Source organism: Vigna umbellata, chromosome 1, assembly GCF_029865625.1.
Source record: "Vigna umbellata cultivar VRB3 chromosome 1, Vumbellata_1.0, whole genome shotgun sequence".
NCBI classification, from domain to species: domain Eukaryota; kingdom Viridiplantae; phylum Streptophyta; class Magnoliopsida; order Fabales; family Fabaceae; genus Vigna; species Vigna umbellata.
Genome location: NC_142165.1, coordinates 54,262,808 through 54,286,436, shown reverse-complemented (window position 1 = coordinate 54,286,436; position 23,629 = coordinate 54,262,808). Strand labels below are relative to the sequence as shown.

Here is a 23,629-nt window from a genome sequence, read left to right as displayed (position 1 = left end):
CCAAGAATTAAGGATAAGACTTGAAGAGAGGTGAGGGAACTTCCCAACACCCAAGCAATCTCCAAGAGGTTCTTCCAAGCACCCAAAAGTGATTTTTATTCATGCAAATGAGAAATACCACAAACCCTCATGAGAAGCATGATTAAATAACCAGATTTTGACATGTTAGTGTCATAACATCCTGATGTCATCTTAGTATCGTCAGGCACTATCAAATAAGACGTGAATATAACAACTCTCTATAAGGCCATCGATTAGCGGCGCTGACCATTGCCCAATGTCGGTGAGAGGTTCAACGAGCACTTCCTTGTAGCACCCGACAATGCTTCCTCCTGAAGCACATGGCGATCGATACCCTTCTTGTTGCACCCGACATTAGGCTCCCTTGTAGCACTATCTATTTTCTGTCTTTGTGGCACTAGGCGCGATTCCAATGGGGCTCGACATGGGTATTTGCTCCAAATTCATCTTTTGTTGTCAATTCGTGCTCCCTTGAGATCCAAATTGCTTTCCTCCACTAGGGTTTCTTCCTAATCACTTATTTCACACACTCAAAATAGATATTATAGGTAAAACAAACATAAAATAACCAAAACACAAAGCGTCGAGAGCAAGTTTCCTTTTTCCTTTTTTTCCCCTCCCATTTTTTTCTTTCGTTTTCCAACCCTATAAAAAAGGGTTCTATCATGTAAATACATTTTTTTCAGACTAAAGACACACTTTACTTTGACCGTTCTTAGTTTCTGAGTAGAGTAGAAGCAGTTGCATTCTAGGTTTATCGCTTTCATCGATTAGGGTTTACGCGCTATCGGTAGATTCGAGTTCTTGTGTTCTCGCTCGTACATTGTTCGGTATATTCTTGTGTTTTCTTTGTTTCTCGTTAATAATACTTTCGTTCTTGATGTTTCTATGTGTTGAGTGCTTGTTGATTTGCTTTGTTTCATTACATTTGTGTTCTTGATCGATGATGTGCGAGCCTTTCTAGTTTTGTTTTGAAAATTTTGATTTAGACTCTATGACTCCACACAATAAAAATTCCTTAGGGAATTACATGACTCCACAGTGAGCATGACTTACCGAGATGTCTTCTCGAGTTTGGAGATGAGTCTAATCAAGAAACAAATACTGTAATTCATGTTTTGTTTTCTGTCATTTCACTTTAGTTATAGTTTTATACATTTTAGAGTTAGATTGTATGTTTTAAGTGCATTTAGACTAGACTGTGCATTTGATATTGATTAAAAGCTTGCATCAGAGTCACAATTGCTATGGTTTGGTACAGAAAGTATACATTTGCACAAATTAAGTTCTGAATTGGAACTTAATTACCCCGAAGAGGGTATGATTTTACAGGATGTCTTCCTGAGTTGCAATTGAATACTATTGTGCACTAATCTTTGCTTTTTGGTTCCTGATTCATGATTTTAACCAATGAGTATGTTCTGCTCCTTAGTTAGGTGTTACTTGTTAAATTGTTCTTCATTTTAGTTTGAGCATTCTATCTGCAACCTGTAGGTCTAGTTACTTGTTTTCTATTTTTTTTAAATTGCAACTTTCTCATAGATTAGAAATTCTTTTCCATGTTAATTTCATTTTTTTTATGTTACTGTGATTGGAAATTAATATAGTTTTAGTTTAGATTTTTCTTTATTTTCAATTTTATAATTAATTCTTTGATCATGATAAATATAGTCTTAAGTTTTGTTTCAGTTGTGTGTAAATAGTAATAGATCCAGTTCAATGAGTTACAGTTAAATAGCTTTTCATATAGGTTGTTATTCATTTAGAATAGTTCAGTTTTGAAATTTTCTCTTTTTATTAATTTCATTTTATCTTTTTAACAGTTTATAGATTTTAAATTCTCTTTTCCTTTATAAATTTCATTCTTTCATTTTTATTTCCCCACCTTGCATTAGTTAATAGGTAGTAAATAGAATAAAATACAAGACTAAACTTTACATATTTGAACTTAATTGTACTGAGTCCTTGGATTGATACCTAGGTTGACCCCTACACTAATTAGTGGGGATTAGGGTTTGTTGACTTTTTGTGCGACCAAAAAGCCTTTTAACACCTACCCATCTTACTTCCTTGAGATTAAAACTTCCTTCATTCTTCTCCATCTTTGAAAGATCTTCAGCATACCATATTCTCCAAAGTTGTTTGCAAAGTAAGAAAAGAAATATGTAGTTGTGTTCCCCACCCACTTTCACCGATACCATCATGATCTTTGTGACATCCTCCTCCTCTTCGTATGTCGTCATCAAGGAAGTTTCATAACATTATCAACATATATCCTTCTTACAAGAGATTATGATATCCAATGTGTGCACCACAAATCTTAAAAAGATTTCAAAATGCTCTCGATTAAAAACCATTGGTCACTATATAGGACACCTCTATAACTAATGCTCATGTGTCAACCAACATGAAATTGAATATGTCTAAAGGGAAATTAAAGGTGTTGATAGGGTAAGCCAAACCTACCTCTTTATATATTTATTTTTTATGATGAACAATATAATGATTTAATGGTTTCTTGCACAACAAATGACATAAAAAATGTTTTATATTGATCATGTTTGTGTTTGATATTGTGAATTCATTATTAATGAATGAATCATACTTAAAACAGATTGATAATCTCATTTCTGGTTAAAATAATCGATTAAACAATGTATCTAATCTGTTATATTTAACCACATCACTTAGAAAGCTTAACAGGGGCAAACTGCTCTATAGTAATTTATTATACAAGGTACATAACCGATTAAAACAGAGAAAATGCATAATTTGTTATATAAGTGAGATAATCTGTTAAAGATGACTAATACAGACAAGTGTAGAAACAATCAATTACATAAGTTTGTTAATCGATTAAAACAGAGAAATAGTCTAATCCATTATATAAATAGCCTAATATGTTAAGATTGTTCAATGAATCAATAATATGCTTAAGTGTTTAAATAATAGATTATACACATAGGATAAATGTTAAAACAGAGAAAAAACATAATTAATTATGCAATTAACATAATTGATTATAATGAAACAGGATTTGAAAATCTTATATATATGTGACTTGAAACCTATTTCAAAAAAAGTTATCATTTTTCAAATATTAACATTTTCATTGAGTTGTGATTATAGGTGCTTTCAAGAAGCGTTCTTGGAGAATCTGAGCTACATTGGTTGATTACCCATCAAGATTCTATCAAGATTTTGTGCTAAAACTGTTTTGATTCAATCTGCACTAGAGAAGTGTATCTTAGAGATCAGGTTCTTCATAGACAATTTGTGTATTGTGTTCCTGTGCGGGTTTGCTAGGGGTTAAGGGTTGTGAGTGCTCTTGTATTGTAAGAGATTGAGGATTTTTCATCTCTTGGTTTGCTAGCTATATTGATTGAGTGGTGAGAGGAGTGCATTGAGAGGGGTATCTCTGTATTTCTATAAACTCAATCAATTATAGTGAATTCCCTTCTATATACTCTTTCTCTCTTGTTGATTCATTACTTTTTGTTCATTGATTTCAAGAAAGCAAAAAACTCAAAGATTTTGAAAAGATCATTTTAAAAGGATTAATCTAATTCACCCCTTGTTGGCTTGAGATATAAGGCCTTTCTTTTTTAACAAAAGGTTTATGTTTTTGGACAACTAAAAATGTTATGTGTATTACGTGACCCCTTGAGACTGTACAAATGATATAAGATAAAGAATGTATACATAAATTCATTATTTGTTGCATATTTCAAATGACCAAATAACTTGAATTTTTATCTTGCTAAATCATTATTCAAACTTTATCATACATAACTTAAATTTCGTACTTCTAAGTGAATATTTAGACTTTCTCACAACACATATAAAACACAATAACTTGTGTTTTTATAATCCATATACACCTCAAAATACAAGAGCACAATTAATATATATCATAACTCAGATGAGAAGTGTTGACATGCCCCCAAGCCATGACCAAACACATTGAAGAAGAGTTGCAGTTTTCTATGGAAGATGAGCCTAGACTTCCGCAAACACTCACCCTTTACCATAATTTTCTCTTCTAGCTTTGACCCGACCTAGCTAAAGAGATTGCCATCTAAAAGTAAGCTCATTATCACAAATAATTCAAAACATATAATATTATAACTTTATTATAACACAACATATAATTAACTCCATATCATATATCTCTAAATCTATTTTTCTAAATTTCGCCACTAAAATGATCATGGATAAATTTTGTAAACAAATTATGAAATACGTTAGTAATTTATCAATGACTTTAAATTCATCGATAAATATCTATTAGTAAATATATGTTAGTAATTATGAACGGATTTTAACCATTAATAAAATATGTCAATAAATGATATGATTTGGTATTCTTCTTCATTTTCTCTCATCTCTTCTCCCCTCCTTCCTCCTTTTTCTCCTCTTTTTCCTTTTTTTTTCTTTCTTTTCTTCTAACTCCCATTTCCACCATCGACTAGCTATCGCTACACCATCATCAACACCATTGTTATCACACCTCCTTATCCTCTTTCTCTTCATTATATTTCTCTTTCTCCTTCTCGTTGTCTTCTTCTTATCCATCTCTTCTTAATATACAAAAATTTCCTAAACTTAACAAAAATTTTATTATTCATTTAACTAATTAATTTACTAATAAAAATATTTATTATAATATAAATTCTAATTTATTGAGTCATCGATAAATTTAGTCAACATATTAGTCACCTTGAAAATATTTATTGATAATTTAAATTCTAAAGTTTGTCAACAATAAAAAAATTATTTTTATAAAAAAAATTATTAGTAAATTAATAAATGTAAAAACTCTTTTTATCATCATTTCTAGGTCCAATTAGTTTTTTGGACTTTGAGATAATTTTTCAATTCTCACTGCTTTTCATCTTTTAATTACCTTCGCAATTAATTATTTTATCAAACATATTCATATAATCATGGTAAAACCTAAGTAAAAATGAAGATCATCATAATCATTATTTTTGCTAGTACTACCCAAATCAAGTTCATTAAGAGTTGGTGAATAATGAAAAATTGGAAACATAGAATTATGCAAAACAATTATAGCAGATTCTGGTACACCCAAAAATTAATATAATGAGAAAAATAGAAACGCGGAATTATGAAAAACAATTGTAGCATTTTTTGGTATACCCAAAAATTAATAGGAACAGCATTCCCAATTCCTTCCCACGCCAAAACCAAAAACCGAAAACCAGAATAACTAAAAGTAACCGCCCACGGTTTGGGAATATCCACCATCGTACATTCATATCATCCGTACGGATACCGATGTAGCATATTCACGGCATAAATTACTTCACACATACATATATTTAATGTGCGTACGAATATTACTTCTTAGTTTTATTACTAATTATTAAATTATTTAACAATTAAAAAAAATAAAAATATTTTTTTCTTATTTGGTTTGGTAAATGAAAATAAATTTTAATAAACAAAAAGAAGTTGATATTTTCTATTTAAGATATTTAGAGCAGAATTTATTCTGAAATTGGTAGACTTCATTATATTATTTCTCAGTTTGTATTCTTCACTTTCTTTCTTTTAATAAAATATTTATTTAGAGTTTTTTTTTAAATATTAATATAAATATGCTTAGATCATAAGTGAATCACAAATCATTACAAATACAATTTTTAAAATAATTATTTTAAAAAATACTTTGTATGTTAGTATGTATCGTGATGGTGTAAAAATGATTAACAATAAATGAATCTTAGTTAATTTCGTTCTTTTAATATGGTTATATAAAAGGGAAAATATTCATAATTTAGTTCATAGTAAATAAGTTAAATAATATTTTTGTATAATTTCCAAAAAAGAAATTTATTAAATAAATTAAAAATTGATGATTTTTTTTAATATACATCTAAACGAGATAATAATTACTTTGATGAAAATTCCCAGTAGATTATCAGAATATATTTGAAAAATTATAAAAATGGTTAAATTACTACGATAAATTGAAATATTTTTATAAATCTCTTTCATTTGAAATTTTTATCAAAATTAACTAGGATACTCTCTTTTTTTCGGCCCAGAAACATAAAACTTTTTTTTTGTTTACTCAAAATATAAAAGTACACTTTAAGAATACTTAATTCATTAATTTATTTAAGTATTTGACGTAGCTTAAGAAAGTAACGATTAACAGTTTTATATTATTTTTTATTGTTTTAAAAATCTCTATGCTTATGCACCTATTTATCATTTTAAAGTTTAACCTGGAGGCGTGATAGTAATTTTTAATTAGCTAACAGTGTAATAATCATTTACCATGCTATATATATAAAATATTTTATTTTTTATATTTACTCTTTCAAAATCAAACGCAAAATTGTACATCTAATAGGATAAATCCTAGTGTTGATAGGACTGCTTGCAGTAAAACACCGTCTTTTCTTAATAAAGAAAAAAAATATATAGAAAAAGCATTTTTAATATATTTATTTTTCCTTTCGTCTTCGTCTTCTTCTTCAACTCTTCCCTAACCGTTATTTTCACAAGAATAATTTCCTAGTAAGTTTCTACTTTTGTTATTTCTGAGCTTGCTATATTTATCATTGCCGTTTATATATTTATGCAAGTTTTCCTTATCTGTCTTGATGAGTTTTACTGAAATTTGTTTCAGTGAAAGACGACTTTGGGCATCAGAGTTGGATATCTCAGATATCGTTAACTTGCAGATAAGAAATTTTGGTGGAGCTAGGAACCCTAGTAGATGGGGAGAGGAAAGATTCCCATTCAAAGAATCGAAAATTCGACGAACCGGCAAGTAACTTTCTGTAAGAGAAGAAATGGGTTGATGAAGAAAACTAGAGAGCTATCTATTCTTTGTGATGCAGAAGTTGGAGTCATTGTGTTTTCCTGCACGGGCAAACTTTATGAGTATTCAAACACCAGGTAATTAAACCCAAATTCTTTTCTCTTTCGCTTTCTTTACCATCTATGTTTCTGATTCAATGCTTTATATTCTTTTTATTTACCCCTTTTTCTTTTTCTTTTTTCTGTTGGGGAAGAGGGGCAAGGGAAGAACTTATTCAACATGTTCAGTTGAATTGGTTTGTGTGGTTTCAATTTCATTCTTCTGATACTGATGTATCTGAAACGAATGAAATCTGATAATATGATACCTGGGAATCTGTTATCGGAACTTGAACTATGGTTTGCAGAAAAGAAAACCTTTTTTCTTTGATGAAAAGCTGTGCATATAGTTTTATATATCAATATTAACACATCAAACCTAGTGAGTTCTCGTCATATTTTTAACAGTGAAATCTTCAAGAAAGAACCATGTTCTTCTTGATAAATGAGCTACTTTGTGCTGCAGTTCCTGCATCTGCATTTGAAACCAGCAGGTTTCCTACGATCTTCATCCTTACATGAACTCTAGTGAAAAACCTAGTGTTTTCTCTTCATACTAAAACAAATTCTATTTTTCAGATAGAGATAGTTGTTTTCGTGCTTACTCCTTACCCCACAGACAAAAATCAAGAAAAGAACAAGAAGTTAAATAATTGGGAAGCTTATTATCGTTATCTTTTGCATTCTCAATATATCTCATCTCTCCGACAATATATGAATTCCAGTCTGTGTTTGTTTTGAAACATTTTCTCAGCATTCAGTATATTTTTATACCAGTAAATTATAAATACACTTACCAATGTATTTTTAATGTAACGTATATCAAGAAATACTAAAAACAGTGAGATCTGAAGTAAATATACATAATAGGAACTCAATTTTGACAGTTTAGTCAAAGGAAATTGATCTTCATCATTTACATAATAGGAAATGATATTTTTTAAGTTGTCTTTTGTTTCTAACTTTTTAAGAGCAATATCATGATAAAATTTTGATCTAACACGAGACAAAGTTGGGTAACTAGTTCTACCTGTCTTTGACACTTCTGATCTGAACATCAGAGATATGTGAAGCAGTGAGGAAAACTAGTCATTGGAAACTAGATTTTATATATGCACTTAGTGAATGGTGAAAAATTCATCCTGAGAAATATTAAAACCTATACTTTTGTCAGTCTCTTAAACAGTCCACAGTATTATGGTTGATTGTCTCAATCATTACTTAACCTTCATTTTCTGTATCTGGGTCAGCCCCATCTTGATCTTGCTTTTGGTTCTCTTCAAGTTGCAGTAGTAAAATACATAATCCAAATTGATGTTTATATCATTTAGAATATATGTACCAGTCTTCTTATTAAAAAAATTATTTCCTTCATTATTAGAAAATAAATAATGTTATAGATTGATGATCCTACAATGCTAATAAGGTTCATGAGTTTATTTAGGAAATTAATTTAAATGTGATGGAAACTTGTATGGTTTTTTAGTTGATGCCAATTGTTAGTGTCAGTCCCATGAAAATAAACTTTAGAAAATAGCTAAAAAATGGCGTTTCCTTTAACTCAAGTTGAGCTTAATATCATTTCGTTTCACTTTGGTTTTATATCAAGTACATTATGATTCCAATATATTTAATTGAATATATGATGGTCTTTCCCATAAGTTATTAGTCTTTTTAAATCTTAAAAAATAGATAAATTCATGCTAAAGGACATCATGTTTAACTCATTTTGAGGTTAATATGGATATATAAAGTATATTATGTATGAGTCTAAATATAAAGTAGTATTTAAAGCATCTGACTCTCTCACCCAACAACCTAAGTGTTAGTCAGTTACATCTTCCATAAAATCACAATTCAAATCAATTGAATATGGTTAACTTTTTTTAGAGATTTTGGGTAGGTAGCTTATATCATCAATAATATTAATAAATGAATTATCTTAATACTTTGAAACAAAAAGCAATTGTATATTTTCGTTATTTTCCTTCTTTTGTTAATTTTTAATATCTATATAGTTTAGAAGTTTATAATTCCTAAAACTTATTATCATTCTTAGACAGTTAGGGATTACATTTCTTGTAGTGTACTCTAAACCATAGAACCGCATTCCCATAAGTATTTTCCATGTCTATTCTTCCTATATGTTGAAATTGAATAACTTCCTAAATTAACTTGAAGATTGTTTTTATTCTCTACATATGTTCTCTCCATAATCCTCTTGGTTTGAATGAGGATTTTCAAGATATTGTTTGAAAAATTATATGACGAATTCATATATTATAAAAGGAATATAATTATCATACTAAATTCATATATTTTAGATCTTTAGATGTATTAGACAAAATAAATTTATAGAACATATTTTTATAACTGATGAGTGGTGGATATATATTTAGGATAAACTTTTCTTCCATCAAATTTGAGAAAAATAAATATTATGTTGCTTTTAAGTATATAATAGATCTTCAAGTTAATTACATCCCTAAGGGTTGGGATATCCTTAGTGTCTTTTTTATATTATATATTTTTCTTTGACCAAAATAGATGAAATTAATATTTAAGGATGAACACAATTTCACCCCAGTGAAGCTTTCCACCAGAACACCAAACATTGCTTCAAATTCATTGGATCACCAATAAGAAGAATTAGACCTTGTCTAGAGCAACTTGTGCACAAAGAAATATGTACATAAACAAAATGTTTCTTTGTTAATAATCCCTTCAAATAAGCCTAAATATGATTACCAATTTATGTGTCATTTTCAACTCAAACCTATAGACAGCCTGTTAACCCAAAATGCATTACACATAAAAAAACATTACACATAAAAACATCTACGGAGAGTTAGCACTCTATAAACTTTGTTAATGTAGGGATAGACTTGTGAAAACTGATACTTATAAATTATAATCAAGACTTTTCTTCAATTTTTACACCTTTGGGGATCACATTCAACACTATAAACATTAACTTCTTTTTCTAAACAAAATTTATATCACCTAAACTAAGAATGCATGCAATAAACTTGTTCATTTTTTCATCTAGAAGGACCTTAGCTTTTGGTGCTTCATAACCATAATAGATATAAACATTAAGAACATCGTATTCACTATAAGAAAAGAATAATTTATCTTTCCAATATTAACAATAACTAAATTGTTAGTCTATTTAACCATTTTTAACACAATCTAAAAGATTAGTTTCTTTTTTCTTAAGAAAGGTTAAAAAAGTAGAATTAATTTTGAATAATTTAGTTGTTGATAGAGTTGGTTTAGCCAACTCTAAGAGGGCTTTAATTATTTTTAAATTTTTTCTATAAATAAAAATATGTATTTTAGTGTAGGAAAGGATTTTTACACTAGTTATTTTAAACATTGTGTTTTGGTTATAGAACTAAAGCATATTCAGATGAGGTTAAAAATGGTGACTTTGTTTTCGAATATAAATCAAAGTTTTCGAATATAAATCAAAGCATATGTTTTGGTTAAAAAATGTGAATTTGATTTCAATTCTCGTAGTAACTAAAGCTTAAAATCTTTTTGATTTAAAAAAATTGTTTAGTTTTAAAGCATTAGGTTTCAATTGTTTTCAGAATTGAAGTTTAATACCTCTAAAATTAAATAACATTTTAAATTAGAAAATGTATTAGATTTCAGTTGTAACTTGAATCGAAGTCTAATACATCTTTTATTCTTCGATTCTGGTTATGAATGAAGCTTAAAATAGTTATTTTTTAAAATAATTTGTTTATTTTTGTTTTTTCTTACATATTAAACATGTACGAAATATCACATAATCAACACAAAAATAATACATTATATTTATCATACCCAAAATCAACCAGTATATTATTGTACAACAATATAATATCTTACAACAAGTAAATGTGCTAAATATTATTGTATATCTGTATTATATATTTTGCATAAGTTATCCTATTATATGAACTTTCAGTAACCTTTGATCTTTTGTACAAAAGACAATAGTTTTAATTAGTATATAAAAAGACAAAGTTGAAAAATATTTGATTAAATGCAATTATTATTGTTTTCCAACTAATTGTAATATAAGAACGAATAAAAATCGTTATCCATTGCATTACATAGTTATTGCACTAATGAACCAGTTTGTTTATTACAGTATAATATATCAGTACAATTATAAATAATCGAGGATCAAAAAGAATAAAACAATTATAAATATATAGACCAAAATACCAAACTTGTAGCATAATATCATGTAAGCTTTTTTGTTGATTAAGTTGAATGTAATATAATATATCTTTAATATTTATTTAAGTAACAATAGACTAAGTTGACATCAGTTTATACATTATGTCTTTATAACAATGAATAAGAATTGTAAATTATTCTTAATAGTACAAATTTAAAATCGACAAATCTTCCAACTTACAATTATTCTCTCTCATTTTCCATGTATGTTTACACTCATTTCCTTCATTCACATTTATCTTTCTTATTTATACTTGTCTCTTTCATTCATATTCATCTTAATTACCCACATTCATTTTCTCCATCCATATCCATCTCCTTCATCCATATACATATTCTTAATCTACATCCTTATCTTTCATTCACATCATTTATTCACACTCATCTTTTTTATTTACACTAATCTCCTTGATTTACTACAATTTTTTTTTCTATTTTTTTCATTTCTATTTTATTTTGTTGGAAATTATGATGTTGTACAATTTTTTTTATATTACTATCATTAGCATTGGTCAAACAAATATAAATTAAATTAATATTAAAAATAGACTTTATTTAGTGCCAACTAAGCTAATGTTAAATTAAATAAATGTTAAAATAAAAATGCAACTGGTGCTAAGTTACTAATCGATTTTACAATCAGTCTTTAAAAATTAATGCTAAACAATTAGCATTTATGATTTTAAATTGATATAGCAAATCTAACACTATTTACTAATTAGTACCGGCTTTTAATATTGAGTGTTGATTTTTAACTAACACTAAATGTTTATTTTCTTATAGTAATTTCACTTTGATATTGTTTTTTATAAAAAAGAATATGATAGTTATAAAGATTTCCCAATTAAAAGATTTACATCCCTAAATTGCTAAAAAAGAATATGAAGAAATAATTCATTATAAATCTCAAAACTACAAAAAGTTGTTCTCCTCCTCTCCTCAAATTTGCTTTTGGCTAAAGATGTCTAACTTCTCTCAATAACATGTGTTAGAGGTTCATTTGATATTTACAAAATTTTGTATTGGTACAAATATTTACAAAAAACTTCAAAATTGATTGCAAACCTTACATCTAAAGGTTGCCTTGAACGAACAAAACTTTTTTTTGGTATGGTTGTTTTCTTATGGAGAAAAGATAAAAACTTATTTTTCCAGTGTCCTCCATGATATTTTTCCTTTTTCTTTCTTTCCCCAAGGGTTTTGCCTTTTGCATTTACATAATTACTATGTACATCCCATAATAACAACAAAAGACTAAAATATCCTTTAAGTTATAATTTAAACTCAGCCTAATTCTTCTCCTTCTTTATTATACTTTTCTCTTTTCGTTGTTGCCCTTCCTCCTAATCAAATGATCACCGTTGGAAGTAATTAATTTTTTTAATCTTCCAAGTGTTTTTTATTTGTGAAAAAAAAAAAGAATTGGGATGTTTTAACCCATATATTGAGTTGCAAAATAATATTGGATAATACAATAAAGTACCATTATTACAAGAAAATCTTTATATGGTATAATGATCCATTTAGGTACTAATTTACAAAACTAAAAGTTATTGATTACTGTAAGAATCATTATTATGAATAGAAAGTTATAATTCCTTTATAAATTGGTTTTTAAAAGTAGCTACCAAGATTTTGGCTGTCCGTGTTCCATTAGGGGTAAAGAACTCATCTTTGTTTTGATTTGTGCAATCGAAGGTTCAAGAAAAGTTGGAATATATTTATAATACATGTAACCAACCTTGATAAGTATCCACTAAATTAATTAAAAAAATAATATATAAAATCTTCCTAAAAATAGGATAAGAATATATTTTTATTTGACTGATTTGACTTCTTCAACCACATGTTGTTTGAGTCATAAAATTCCAACAATCTCCTCCATGACTCAAAGTCAGCATACTAAGTTTTTTTGTTCTTGACTGTATCATCGAAAGTTCCTTCACTTTTGGAAGTCTCGATCACAATTTCTTGCTTAGTCTTCACGTCCTTATAATCTTTCGCAACTTCCTCATCTCCTTGTAGTTGTTCTCTTGGCTTTTTCGCATTTTCAGCTTCTGCTTCGGACAGAGTTGTCTTAGGCTACTCTTCTTCCTCTAATTTTTTTGGTTCATTTTTCCTTTCACCAACTTTAACACCCACTAGCTCTACTTTCTTGCCATTCAGATATAGGGTTTTTTTTTGGTCCTCTAACATTCGTATGTACTAACTGCAGTTTGTTTGTTGCTCTCCAAGATTTGTCTTTTGGAAAAGGCAACCTCGTTTGTTTTCCATATTGAGCTTTGCCTTTCATTTGAACTCTGAATAATTTTTTATTATCTGAATCTTTAATCATGTAGGTTTTATCTTCAAATAGAACTTTATAGCCTTTCTCTAGAAGTTGGCCAATGCTCAACAAGTTTTGGTTAATTTCAGGAACATATAGAACATTAATAATTAATTTCAAACTTGTGCAACCTTCGATCACAATGGTTCCTTTGCCCTTCACTACTATTTTTGCTCCATTTCCAATTCTGACTTTTGTGTTGTAGGATGCATCAAGATCTTTGAATAATTCTTGATCGTAAGTCATGTGGTTTGTGCAACCACTATCATTAGCCAACTTTTTGTGTATCTTGCAATAGCATAGCAAGAAACGACAAAAAGTTCTTCTTGTTCACACTCTTCAACAAAAGCTTGTACATTCTCTTGTGTTTTCGATGACTTGCAAATTTTCTCCACATTCCCTAATTGTCCACATTTATGACATTTCACATCTGGCCTCCACCAACACTTCGTTTGTGGATGATTGTTTTTTTTACAAAAAGGATATGATGGAAAAACATGAGAGGATTTGCTATCATTTTTGTGGTTGAAACACCCTAACTTGCCCTTTTGTTTTAGCAATTTAGCTGTCAAAGCCCCTTCAATATGACATTCTTCTCTCATGAGTCTTCTTTGTTTTGGAGCCTGGAGTGTGATCAAAGGTTCTACCAAGGTAATAGTAGAAAGATCTTTTGAGTTCTCCAAGGAAGTCAATGTGGCTTCATATCTTTCTGGAATTGTTACAAGTATGTTTTGAACAATTCTAGAATCAGGAATCAGTGCCAAGAAGACGTATTTTGTTTGCAATGCCAATAAGCTTGCCTGCATAATCTTTGATTGTCTTCGAATCTTTCATCCTTTACATCTCAAGTTCTCGAACCAAATTCAAAGCTTGCATTCCTTTATTCTCTCACTTCCTTCATACTCTTCCTTCAAAAACTTCCAGATTTCATATGTCGTTTTCAACGTTATTATTCGGTTGAAAATGATTGGAGATACAGCTGTGAACAAAATTGATTTGGCTTTGGACTTTTGAAGCCTCATTTCTTTGTGATTTTTCATTTGAGCAATCGTAGGATTATTTAGCAAGGGAGACACTTTGTAGTTCTCTTCTACCGCTTCCCACACATCGTTAGCATCTAGATATGCTTTCATTTTGACAGCCCACATTTGATAGTTTAGTCCATCAAATACAGGCACAGAAATGGTAGTAAATGATGTTTGAGATTCCATCTTATGTGTGGTGGCTATTTTTTGGTTGTAGGTGTTTATGGATTATATCACAAATCCCGTAAGATCCTTTATGCTCTGATACCAATTGTTGGGTTTTAAAGTATAAGAGGTAAAAGAATGAAAGGGGAATTGATATATTTTATTGAGTATAAGCAGTAAATATTTATAATACAGGATTTGTAACCGACTTTGAAAAATATGTAATAAACTAATTAATTAAATAAGGCATGAAATTCTAATAAAAAGTAGGATTGAAATATATTTTAATTGATTTGACTTCTTCTATCACATGTTGTTTGAGTCACAAAATTCCAAGAGAAGGTTTAAGAAAATTGGAATAAGATAGCACTCATTTATTTTTTTGGGTGAGATTCAACCCATCTATTTCACCATCTTCATCGTATTCTTTAGGTTCTAGTGTAGCAATGTTGAACCTTTGATAAATGCTGGTAAGAGTTTTAATGCCTATCATCTAAATTTTCTTCAATTTCTAATGTTGTTCCTAAAGATTGTCTACCCAACTTTTTCTTGGTTAAAGCTTCTACTTTTCATTTCTCCCAATTCTATGTAGAAAACTCGTGAAACTATCTTTTTTCAATAAGTATCTTTTTCGTCAAAAGATTGTATATCATGTAAAAAAGTACTAACTCCTTATTTTGTAATCCATCTTGTGTCTCTTTACATTCGGAAAAAGTGTATAACATACACAATCAAATATTTTGAGATGCCCCATCTTTAAAAGGATTATTTTCCTTTCAAGGCTTTGGTAGGCATCATTTTAAAAAAGTTTGTAGAGGTAGGAATGACAATGAGGCAAGACGGGTGCTGGTTTCAATATACAATCCTCATCCCCAAACCTAATAAATATATAAATTGTATCTCATCCTTGTATCTATCAGACATATTCAATATTAAGAAGACATATTCTCTTTTATTCAGGATGTCAAATATTAAAAACAAATTATTTATAAATCTCAAATTAGAGTATCAAATAACTTGAGAAAATTCAAAAAAACTATATAAATACTAAACAATTACACATAACTAAAATTTCATAATAATCAAATCTATTAATTTTGCAAATGATTAGTAGTTTCATTTGCATTTGATCCATCTACATATATAAAAATTTTAATTGCTTCACATTCTCTTCTCATATTTAACATCTTCATCCTCCTTATTTTACTGCCTTGGAACTCTTCCTTGAGCTTGCCCGAAGCCTCTTTTGTTGTCTCAAGATTCAATATTAATAAAAAAAATAATCGTGTATGACTACATGTATAATGGCAAGTACTTTGTCTTCTTTGCCACTTCTTTACCATAGAATTTTATCTGAGCCATTGTTGGGTTGTCTAGTAAATGGGTTGTATTACTTCCATCTTTCACCACTTCCCATAGAGTTTGATCTTTCAAATAAGATATCATTTTTACAATCCTCAAATCATAATTTTCTCCTACAAAAATATGAGGTTGAGAGATAAAGAACTGTTTCTTGATGTTATCCTTTCTTTGAATATTTTTTGTTCTAGTTTGTATATGACTTTCAAACTGATTTTCACTTCCTCATATATCTTAAAAATCAAGGATCTTAATATTATGTTAAGAAATCAGCAAAAAATTTTAAAAGTTGTAAAACTAGAGAAAAAACAGAAAAGAGAGATTTTGTTGTGAAATTACACGATGATAAAAGGGAGACAAATAATTTATATCAATATTTTGAGTGTAATGGTTTTTGTGTTACAAAAGGATTCTCTCTAATTAACAAGAGAAATGTAAATCTACACAAAATAAATAATGTCACTCATTTTCACTTAACCACTAACCATACAACCAACTTTCCTACATAACAAGGTTTATAATTAAATTCAACCTAGACTAAACAAAACAAAAAAATAATATCTTAGAGAAGTATCTAGAAAAGTATATCCATTTCTGACAAACCACAAACTCAATAATTAATATTATGACCAAAGTCCTTCTTTTCTTATAGAATTTTGTTTACTCTTCTATAAGGCACACCAAATTTTTTTTTAATAAATTGGTCAATTTTTTGTCAGAGCGATGCAATAGAATGGTTAACGTGAACAACAATTAAAAGAGAGGTAAATTAGTTTCTTATCGCAAATCGTGCCTTTAAATATTTTCTCTTGTAAATAAAATTTCTTAACAATTTTAAAACAAATAAGAGAGTAAGGAAGAGAAAAAATTGCACATGTGATTTTTATACTGGTTTAGCTTACAAAGATCCTACATCCAGTCGTTAATATCAAATGAGAATTAACAATCCACTGTCACAAACCAACAAACTGTTACAATCACAAAAACAATAAATAAGTTTAAGGTTAGAATACCTCTCTTGTTACGCCCAAAAGATGAAACTCACTTCCCTTGAAACTTACAAGGAATGAACACCTCCTTCGAATTTTTCAAGAAAAATTATCACCTCCTTTGAATCTTCACAAAGGATGACAGGCTTTGACTCAGCAACAACAACAACACTAAATCACAACTCCAACGAAAGTTTTCACTCTATGTCAAACACCAAGTTCTCAAAGCCACAAACACAACGCTTATACAAACCTTAGAACACACTTATCATAGCACACAACAAAACATATAAGATTTTCGAAATTCATGTATTTCGTATATTAGAATGAGAATCTTAATCAAATTTATAATCTCACTCAAGGATACCTCCAAAAATCTGTTGTCAGTTATTTAACGCGTGATAATCAATTATCTAAATGAGGTAATCGATTATGCATTTAATGAATGCACAATAGTAAAAAACTTGTTTGAAAATTCTTATAATTGCTCGTGATAATCGATTATGACAAATCATAATCGATTATTATTAGTTGGTAATCGATTATTCTGAGTCAAAATGAGATTTTCTAATTCCAAAACGAATTTTAAAGCAAACTAAGAACACGCAATACATAGAATCAAGAATACACAACAACCTATACATAAATCTACTAAATTACAAAAACTTTAACATAAAACAAGTCTTCATAAAGATCTTCTTACAACATGAACACTTAAGACTTGATTTTGAGGTATCGTCAAAACTTCTAGGCTTCATCTTTATGCTAACAAATTTGATTTGTATAAATTACCTTAAAAAGTTTGACAACCTTATAATTTTTATAGATTTGTGTTCCACTTCTTCCTTAAGACTTCTCGTTTAAGCTATATATGGGTTGATAGAATTGGATTCCTTCAATTCATCACTATATGCCATAAATCAATATATGTCACTCTATTTTCAGTAGTTGAATGACTTCGTAGGTTTTCATATATGTGCTTTCTTACTGGTTTTTTGTCACTCTATTTTACGTCTCCCTTTTTTCCATCTGTCGTGCACCCTAAAAAATTAATAAAACTCTTAATACCATATTAAAGAAATAAAACAATAACACGTACCAGTAGAATCAACGAATAAAAGATCTCTCGATACTCTAATTTAGCATCTCCTCTCATAGTGAAAGGTAGAATGCCTGCAAGCCTACCTAAAATCAATAGTTAGGTTGATCCTGTTATCTCTTAGATTTTGTGAGGGACACATGGAAGTTTGAGGGTATATAAACTCTGCAGGTAAACTAGCTTTCACATGGGAAGGGGTAGGGACCATCATCTTTCTTATGCATGAAGTTGCCTCCAGAACTTTTGGAAGCTTGATGTGATTTTAACATGAAGTGCTTTCCTAATCAGTACTATAGGTGATGTAAATGTCATCGGTGGTGTATACCACAGCTGTGACAGACCTTAATCGTCCGACACAGATGCTGAAATTGTAGTTTTGAAGAGTGATGCCCTCGATATAAGGCTTCTCTGGGTGGCCATTTTCGAATTAACCATATATATGGTTAGGAGGATGAGATGAACATAGAATATGGGGTGCAATAAAAGGTTTAGTAGAAAGAGGATGAGGATTCTATGATGTTTTGGAGTTGTGGCAAACTTGTTGGTAGGCTACTATATGATTGGTTCCTGATCTGGTAAACGACTGGTTGACCACATAAGGTTTGGCCTTTTGGTATCATGTAATTGGGGGTGTAAGTATTCATAAAGGCCTATAAAAGACAAATTCGATATGGGATATCATTTGAGGCATTGTTCGTTTTAGAAATTCTGTCATAATTTTGGTTTTAAAAGGTGTATCAGTGTGTTGAAGTATAGAAGAAATATTTAAACTAGTTTAACTTCAAGTTTTAAGCAATATCAAACTATTACATGTACGAGAAGAATATTTTGGTATACAAATTCGTTAAGGATTGCTATGGAGCTGTTGTGGGATTTTGCTAGAGTCCTTTATTTTTTAGAGCTTTTGAAGGTGTTAGTTTAAAATACATTTTTTTAACAACTCTACTTTTTCCTTTTTTTTGTGTAAAATAATATTATGCAGTATGTAAAATTATTTCGTTAGCAGAAACCTCATTGCATGACATAGGATTTAAGGTTGACTTCCCATACCATTAATATCGGTTTGTACATTTATGACAGCATGCAATCAATCATTGATCGCTTTAACAAGCTCAACGAGGACCATGGTTGGATAATGGATCCTGCTTCATCTGTCAAGGTAACAATACATCCTGCATTGTTATATATCTCCAAGCTCTATAAAACTCCATCAAAGCATCTTAACCTGAACAGCTCCACCATTGTCTTTATATGGCTTTTGAACATAACATCCTTAAAAACTGCAAACACGGAATCCTACTTGTTATCAGCACACCATGAGTATTCTTTACACTCATTCAAACTGTTGATTGTTGTAGTAATTCATTCAGGGAAGAATCCTTTGTCTTCCCTTCTTGAACTGTCTTTGAGGCGCCTGATCATGAATAAACCTGCTAGGCTTACTCCAGTTAACTGTTAGTGTTGAGTTGGTTACATAGCTTGATTGATGTTAGTATTTCAATTTTGCCTGTTGGTCTACCCTTTCGTCTTTCTGTTCTTAGTCTTCCCGCAAAATTCAAAACCATTTTACCCTTCTTTCCAAACCCTATTGCCAACATTCTCTAGATCGTTCCATTAAACTCACTCACAGTGCTATAAACATACCCAAACAGTGTGCAGGCACTTTGTTTCAGTCCTGAATGCTGATTCAATATAAACTGCGATAGGTAAGGATATTTTGATCGCTGTTAATTTAACACACCTTGCATTTGTAATATGCATTATTGTTTATTTTCTTACAAAATGGTGTTATAAACTTCTAATATATGTATTTCTGCTTTGCTAGTTTTGGCAGAGAGAAGCAGCATGCTTAAGGCAACAACTAGAACGTTTGCAAGAAAGCAGCAGGTAAAATATTAAAACCAATTGAATAATTGTCATTAATATGGAAACTATAAAGTAATATTCTTACTTTTTGATCAGTAATTAAGTACTATATAATATAACAGATAATATAAACTAGCAAAATTTTACAACGTTGTATTCTCTTTTTGTAAGCCAATGACGTGAAAATATATTAGACAAGGTATAAGGAGTACTACAACCCTTATTCAATACACAGCCATTCATAGTATAGATTTTGCTTTCATTAAACCTACCCACTATATAGAAAAACATATAATCCAAACTTTTATAGCTATAATACCACTACTAGCCTTTCAATAATTTCTACTAGGTACATGGACCACCCATAAATAGAAAAAGAATAACTTTCACTTTATTTGAGGACATCATACTCAATTTGTAAAGCTAGAGTAAATATCAAATTTTAGGTATCTCATGAAAATAACATTTTTCAATTTGAAATTTCATTTAATAACTTGTATACAAACATTTTCATAGAAATACCACAGTTACAAAAATTCCAAAGGTTCTTGAAACTCAAAAACAACTTTAACACACTTTTTTACTAACCGACGAGATCTTTAATCAATTTTACATTAGCAGTAAAAAAACATTAAATAATAACTAATTTTTGAAACAAAAAGTAATTAGCCATTACAATAATTAGTTTAGATACAATTTGTAAAAAAAATATTATTATTAACTAAAATAATCTCTATTATAATACAAATTTAAAATGGTTTGTAAAATAGATTTGAAAATACTCTTTAATATTAATTATTAAAAAATTAGCGTCTAAATTAGTTTATAAAATTAATCGTTAAGGATTTAGCTTCCAAAAAATTAATGTCTAAATTATCTATTTAACTTTTGTATTATAATTCTTGAATATTCTGAGAGAGATTCATTTTATTCTCATTAAAAACCCGTGATTTATAGTTTAGATATTGATTATTTGAACATGATAATAAACTAATATGATCTAGAATGGTAGAAAACCAATAGGAATAATCTAAAATGTTTAACAACTATTAATTAATTGTATATCATGATGTTCTTAACTGTGAAATCATTTATGTAACTATGTCAATATAATATAGTATAATCAGAGATGTTGTTAATGTAATCATATGATAGGCATTACTATGGAAGATTAGCTACTACTTTAAGGTTATTAATCATCAGACACCTGAGTAAATGCTATAAAAGGAAAACAAAAATACAAACATGTGGGGACCCAATCAAATCCGAGCAAAAATCAAGTAGCATCTTCCGAAGAACAAATCAACCAAATCAAAAATCTAGGAGGTTAAACCTATTTCAAAACAAATATAAACAAATTAAAGGAGGCAAAACATTTAATCAAGTAAAATCCTATTTATTTACAATCCCAACATTTGCTAAGGTATCAACACATCTATTATTTTCTCTATAAATGTGAAGCTTTAATATAATCAATTCATATGTTCTTTTATGTAATTTTCAAGGTATTAAGAGAAACAAATCTATTTAATATTTTATGAATGCCTTAATCATCAACTTAAAGGATTTCTACCCTTCAACGCATGCAACACAAAAACACGCAGACATATAAATCACAAAAAGCAAGGATTCCAACTTTGTAACCTCGTATGGATTAATTAGCTTACCTTTGTGATCATCCTTTGTATATCAATCTAATTCAACATAATTCAAATATTATTGAAAGTTCATAATTTAGTAAAAAAAAACTCCATTTTATTGTTCTGTAAAATAGAATCCCTTTGATTATATGAGTGTGCATGGCTACATATGGTTTCATCAAGCAGAAGGATTGAGATCTATATGAGCACAAATGTATTGTTAAGAACCTTTGAATTAGTGACAGTTGAACATATGCTTGAAAGCTCTATAACAAACTATCTTTGAATGATTGCAATTTACTTCTCACACACACACACAATGTTGACGTTTCGTCTCTCGAATTGCCAAACAATTCATACTTCATTTTCTATAAATGCAGGCAACTGATGGGTGAAGAACTTTCTGATTTGAATATGAATCAGCTAAAGGATCTGGAAAATAAACTCCAAATTGGTTTGAGTAATGTTCAAATAAAAAAGGTATTATGGTTCAAGGTCCAAAAGAATCAAAGCTCCTCCTTGAGGTGTATATGTTTGGTTTCCATTCATTTTCTTTCAGTAAAAGCAAATACGTTTCTTTTTCCATGACACTTTGATTGTCAAAGGAAAATCCAAGTTACATGATACAATTGTCACACATGCATGACTCATACACAATCATTTATTTCACCTGCAGGATCAAATGCTTAAAGATGAGATCAAAGTATTGCAACAAAAGGTTCCGACCATTAAATTTTGTTATTTTAATAGGTGTTTCTGCAAATTTGAATTTTTCAGACCGATCACCATTGACGCCATTATGATTTGTAGGGAATCTTCATTCATCAAAAAAATGAAGAACTTCGTACGAAGATAAACCTTTTACATGAAAATAATTCAGAACTACAGAAGGTAAATCATCAAGCAAACTTTTTCTATCTGTCATACAATGCCATGGATTGGTGCTTCACAATTTTTAACTGTCATATACTCCATTAAAAAGTAAAGTATCAACTTTTTTTTGTTGGTTTGGTTTCTTTTGTGTTTGTCTAGGTTTTTCCTACAAGAAACTTTTTGTTCAATCTGACCAACTAACAATTAGAAAAAAAGAAAAAGTGAACATTTTCTTTATTATTTGTCATTATGGTTGGTGTTTATGCATTGTTGTTAAAGTTCAATGTGAAGAAGTGTGATTTGATTAAGGTTAAATCTTAATACCAATTTATTTATTGGTGCATTTATTCTTCCTCCAAGTGATGTAGAGTTAGAATATGCTCATATTTTCTTTTCATGTTATTTTCATACCCAAAAAAAATTAACAAAATTAATGAAAATATATCTACACACAAAAGCTAAACCATATACTCAGTAGGTTTAATCTTTTAACGATGGTTTGGATCCTACCTAGGTTATTGAAGCAAGGGATATGGAAAAAGAAAAGGCAACATGCTATCAGCAATGGATATGATACACTTGAACCTATCAGTTAGCAACAAAGCCAGCTTCAGCCTCAACACAAGAGGAAATGATTATGGGGTATTCCTTCATACCGATGATATAAAAAATTCAACTGATGTAGTAAATTATAGAGGAATAATTAGTTGCTTTTTTCTAAAAAATGTAAGAAATCTTTTAAAGAAATAAGCTATTATTCTCTAAATATAAACTGTACTAAACATGTTGTAAGTTTATAAGTTTTAACTTTATGTGTTGTGCACTAGGTGAAAAACCTGTTATTGTTAGATAACGATCGGACATATATCGAGATAAATATTTTCGATCCTTGTTTCTAAATTTGAATTGTCTATCATGAATCATGAAATTACAAACAATAAAATCTATAATGTATAATATATGTAGGGAAATAAATATCTCCTCAGTGTTGTTCCTGGTGGGCTATATTTTATGGTTTCTTAAATCTATACATTATATATCGTGAATCATGAAACTAAATTCAGGTACATCTTTAATAATTGTCTCGCAAAAGTCAGTTGTGAAATGAAGAAAATAATATTTCAAAATTTGTA

At 29.2% G+C, this 23,629-nt stretch overlaps 1 protein-coding gene across 1 annotated transcript; it reads left to right on the top strand.

Moving 5' to 3' along the window:
* Positions 1 to 6,487: 6,487 nt before the first annotated feature.
* Positions 6,488 to 23,396, top strand: LOC124819630 (MADS-box transcription factor 23-like). The gene is made up of 8 exons (XM_047291186.2): positions 6,488 to 6,573; positions 6,686 to 6,957; positions 19,198 to 19,276; positions 19,943 to 20,004; positions 22,004 to 22,103; positions 22,300 to 22,341; positions 22,434 to 22,514; positions 23,011 to 23,396. Exons 2-8 carry the CDS (start codon positions 6,776 to 6,778, stop codon positions 23,068 to 23,070), a joined length of 606 nt encoding a protein of 201 aa, XP_047147142.1. The 5' UTR covers positions 6,488 to 6,573; positions 6,686 to 6,775; the 3' UTR covers positions 23,071 to 23,396.
* Positions 23,397 to 23,629: the final 233 nt, after the last annotated feature.